The following is a 3,508-nucleotide window of genomic DNA, read 5'->3' as shown; positions in this document are numbered from 1 at the left end:
AGCATGTGTATAAGTTGAGGAAAGATCTTTATGGGTTGAAACAAGCTCCTAGAGCTTGGTATGACAGACTCACAGTGTTTCTAATTGACAATGGATACAAAAAGGGAGGCATTGATAAGACTTTATTTGTCAAAGATGAAGGAGGAAAGCTCATGATTGCTCAGATCTATGTGGATGATATTGTGTTTGGTGGGATGTCAAGTAAGATGGTTCAACATTTTGTTGAACAAATGCAGTCTAAATTTGAGACGAGTCTTGTTGGAGAACTAACTTATTTTCTTGGCCTGCAAGTCAAGTAGATGGAAGATTCTATCTTTCTATCTCAAAGTAAATATGCCAAGAATATAGTTAAGAAGTTTGGCATGGAGAATGCAAGCCATAAGAGGACACCTTCTCCTACTCATCTGAAGTTGTCTAAAGATGAAAATGGTGTCAGTGTGAGTCAAAGTCTCTACAGAAGCATGATAGGGAGTCTGCTATAACTTACAGCAAGCAGACCTGACATTGCTTTTGCTGTAGGTGTGTGTGCTAGATATCAAGCTGAACCAAAGGTGAGCCATATAAGCCAAGTGAAACGGATCCTGAAATATGTCAATGGCATTTGTGACTATGAGATGATATACACTAATGGATCTGATTCTGTGTTGTCTAGCTATTATGATCCTGATTGGGCTGGAAGTGCTGATGATAGGAAAAACATATCAGGAGGATGTTTCTTCTTGGGGAACAATCTAATATCATGGTTTAGTAAGAAGCAAAATTGTGTTTCTATGTCTACTGCTGAAGTTGAATACATAGCAGCTGGAAGTAGTTGTTCTCAACTGGTGTGGATGAAACAAATGTTGACTGAATACAACGTCACACAAGATGTCATAACATTGTACTGTGACAACCTGAGTGTTATAAACATCTCAAAGAACCCTATTCATCACAGCAGGACCAAACATATTGATATTCGTCACCATTTTATTAGAGAACTTGTGGAGGATAAGATTGTAGCCTTAGAGTATGTTGCTACTGAGATGTAGTTAGCTGATATTTTAACAAAGGCCTTGGATGCAAATCAAATTGAATTCCTGAGAGGGATATTATGGATTTGCATTTATGAAAATTTGTAGCAATTAATATGGAGTGGAAAAAGTACTCAAATTATAGTCTATTTTCCTAAAATAAAGTGCCCCCATTATGGTAAATCATTACCTTGTATTGGAAATACCATCTATTCCATCTTCACACGCTACCCCCATAACCCCATTACCTACTCCAACTATTCCATCTTCCTTTTCCTTCTCCATAAACCTCTTCTAGGGCAACCTTACTTTTTCCAGAAAAACTCCAAAAAGTCACAACGTCAAGATACACCTGCTTCTAAAAATACTAAGTCTACTCCAAAATTTAGTGTTCCTCCCATAGGTGTCCCTGATGATGAGATTCTGGATGTTCCTCCTATCTCTGTTATTCCCGCCGCGGGCATTGATTTGAACCAACCCATATCCATTGATGCCTCCGCTTCTGCATGTTACAATAAAGGTAATCCCTCTAGTATTCCGTCTGGTTCAACTCCTGTCACTAAGTATAAGGAAGGAACACACTATACTGATCGTGTTATAAGAAACATAGTTAGTAGAATTCTTAATGAAGGCCACTCTATGAAGGGGGTTTCTTCTCCCCTTGCTCAAATGTATCCCCCTCCTGAGGTTGAACAACCTAGTGGTAAGGGTGATGATTCCTCCAGTTTTGAAAAGGCCTTGGCTGTTGAAGGGTTGCGCTCTCTAGGGAAAACCGTGTCTGACAAAGGGAAATTTGTGGCCTCTAACACGGCTAATGCTTCCTACTCTGAGAAGCATGATGATGCAAATGTTATGATTGATCTAGAGGATGGTAGCTTTGATGATCAAGAGGAAAGCTTGATTCATCACATAAATCCAAGTGTGGCTAAACGCATGAAGACTCGCAAAGGAATATCTGTGGCTGAACTTATATCAGCTAGAGAAGCTAAGAAGACTGCTGTCATTGGTCCCTCCAAACCATGGAGCAAGGTTGAAATAAAGAAGAGGAAGGTCAGAGATGATTCTGAGCCTGAAGAGGATGTTGAGGAAGATGTCCCTGACATCTCGCCTGCGAAGAAAACTATTGTTAGGAAGTTTCTTGTTAAAGTACCTATTGTTCATTTGGATAACATCTCCTTCCATCTTGAGGATGGAGCTGCTAAGTGGAAAATTGTGATTCAGAGAAGGGTAGTTGTGGAAAAGGAATTGGGAAAAGATGTTGCTGATGTCAAGGAGGTCATGGATCTGATACAAGCTGTTGGGCTTTTGAAGATTGTTGTTGGGTTCTCTCAATGCTACGAAGGTTTAGTCAAGGAATTTATTGTTAATATTCTTGAGGATATTTCTGATAAGAACATCAAGGAGTTCTGCAAGATGTATGTGAGAGGTAAGTGTATAACATTCTCTCCTACTATTATTAATAATTTTCTAGGCAGAAATAATGAGGGTGCAGGAGAATTAGAGGTTACAGACAATGAGGTCTATAGGGAGATTACAGCTAAGCAGGTGAAAGTTTGTCCTTTTAAAAAGCATCTTCCTGCTGGGAAGTTGACTATCAAGTATGCTATCCTGCGTAAAATAGGAGCTGCTAACTAGGTTCCTACCAACCATATCTCCACCATTTCTAATACTCTTGGGAGGTTTATTTTTGCTGTTGGGACAAAAGCGATATTTGACTTGACTATGGTAGATATATTTTTGATCAAATCATCAAGCATGCAACTACTAATGCAGTTAAGCTGCCAATTGCTTTTCCCTCTATGATCTGTGGAATTATCTTGAATCAACATCCTGGTATACTGTGCTCAAATGATTTACCTAGTAGGAGAAAAACAGCTCTGTCTATGCACTACAAACTCTTTGAAGGCAGTCATGTCGAGGATATTGTCATGACATCTGCCATGAGGAGGCCAGTTTCAAAAGTTTGAGCAATTGCTGAGCTTAAGGAGACATGCAAAGAGCTAGGTGAAGGTATTAGGGTAGCCACAACTAGAAAACAATCTTTGGAAGCCTTGATTGAAAGCTAGGAGCAGGCTGAGGGTGAAAATGTTGAACATGCTAATGTCAGCCATGAAGAAGAAGCTGAAGCCCACACGTCAAGTGAGAGATTTGCTAATAATGATGATGCGAGTGGCAATTCTGCTTCTGGTGCTGCTGAAGAGGCTACAAACTCAAGCTCTACTGAGTAGCTCTGTTGGCTTTGGTCCCTCTTGTTTTGATAGTTTTCTTGGTTTTTTGGTGGATTTCTTTGTGTGCTTTTTGGTTTGTTTCTCAGAATTCTTACAGCTGTGTATGTACTTGGTGATGTAACTCTTTAACTTCTGGTATTTCTGTAAATGACTAGATAGACATTTATTCTGTCTCTTTGGTCTCTTTTGGCTAAAAAGGGGGAGAAGTAGTTGTAGATGTAGCTGAGTATCTTAGCTTAGCTCTGTAGTAATGTTGTTGCTCTGCTTGTC

General features: G+C 39.5%; 1 protein-coding gene across 1 annotated transcript; it reads left to right on the top strand.

Annotated features, from left to right (window-relative positions):
* Positions 1-614: 614 nt before the first annotated feature.
* LOC127081108 (uncharacterized) lies at positions 615-3,238 on the top strand. Its single transcript, XM_051021393.1, has 5 exons — positions 615-678; positions 1,309-2,436; positions 2,482-2,608; positions 2,740-2,971; positions 3,077-3,238. Exons 1-5 carry the CDS (start codon positions 615-617, stop codon positions 3,236-3,238), a joined length of 1,713 nt encoding a protein of 570 aa, XP_050877350.1.
* The last annotated feature ends 270 nt before the right edge of the window (positions 3,239-3,508 follow it).

Source organism: Lathyrus oleraceus, chromosome 5 (assembly GCF_024323335.1).
Source record: "Lathyrus oleraceus cultivar Zhongwan6 chromosome 5, CAAS_Psat_ZW6_1.0, whole genome shotgun sequence".
Taxonomy (NCBI): domain Eukaryota; kingdom Viridiplantae; phylum Streptophyta; class Magnoliopsida; order Fabales; family Fabaceae; genus Lathyrus; species Lathyrus oleraceus.
The sequence above is the reverse complement of the archived record's forward strand: the minus strand, read 5'-3'. Positions and strand labels throughout refer to the sequence as shown.

Bases quoted from the DNA above. Each gene is read 5' to 3' on its own strand.
- LOC127081108 (XM_051021393.1), top strand. From the start codon at position 615: ATGATATACACTAATGGATCTGATTCTGTGTTGTCTAGCTATTATGAT. The intron at 679-1,308 runs GTGCTGATGATA...AACCTCTTCTAG, and splicing joins TGATCCTGATTGGGCTGGAA to GGCAACCTTACTTTTTCCAG. The intron at 2,609-2,739 runs GTATGCTATCCT...TGACTATGGTAG, and splicing joins GCTGGGAAGTTGACTATCAA to ATATATTTTTGATCAAATCA.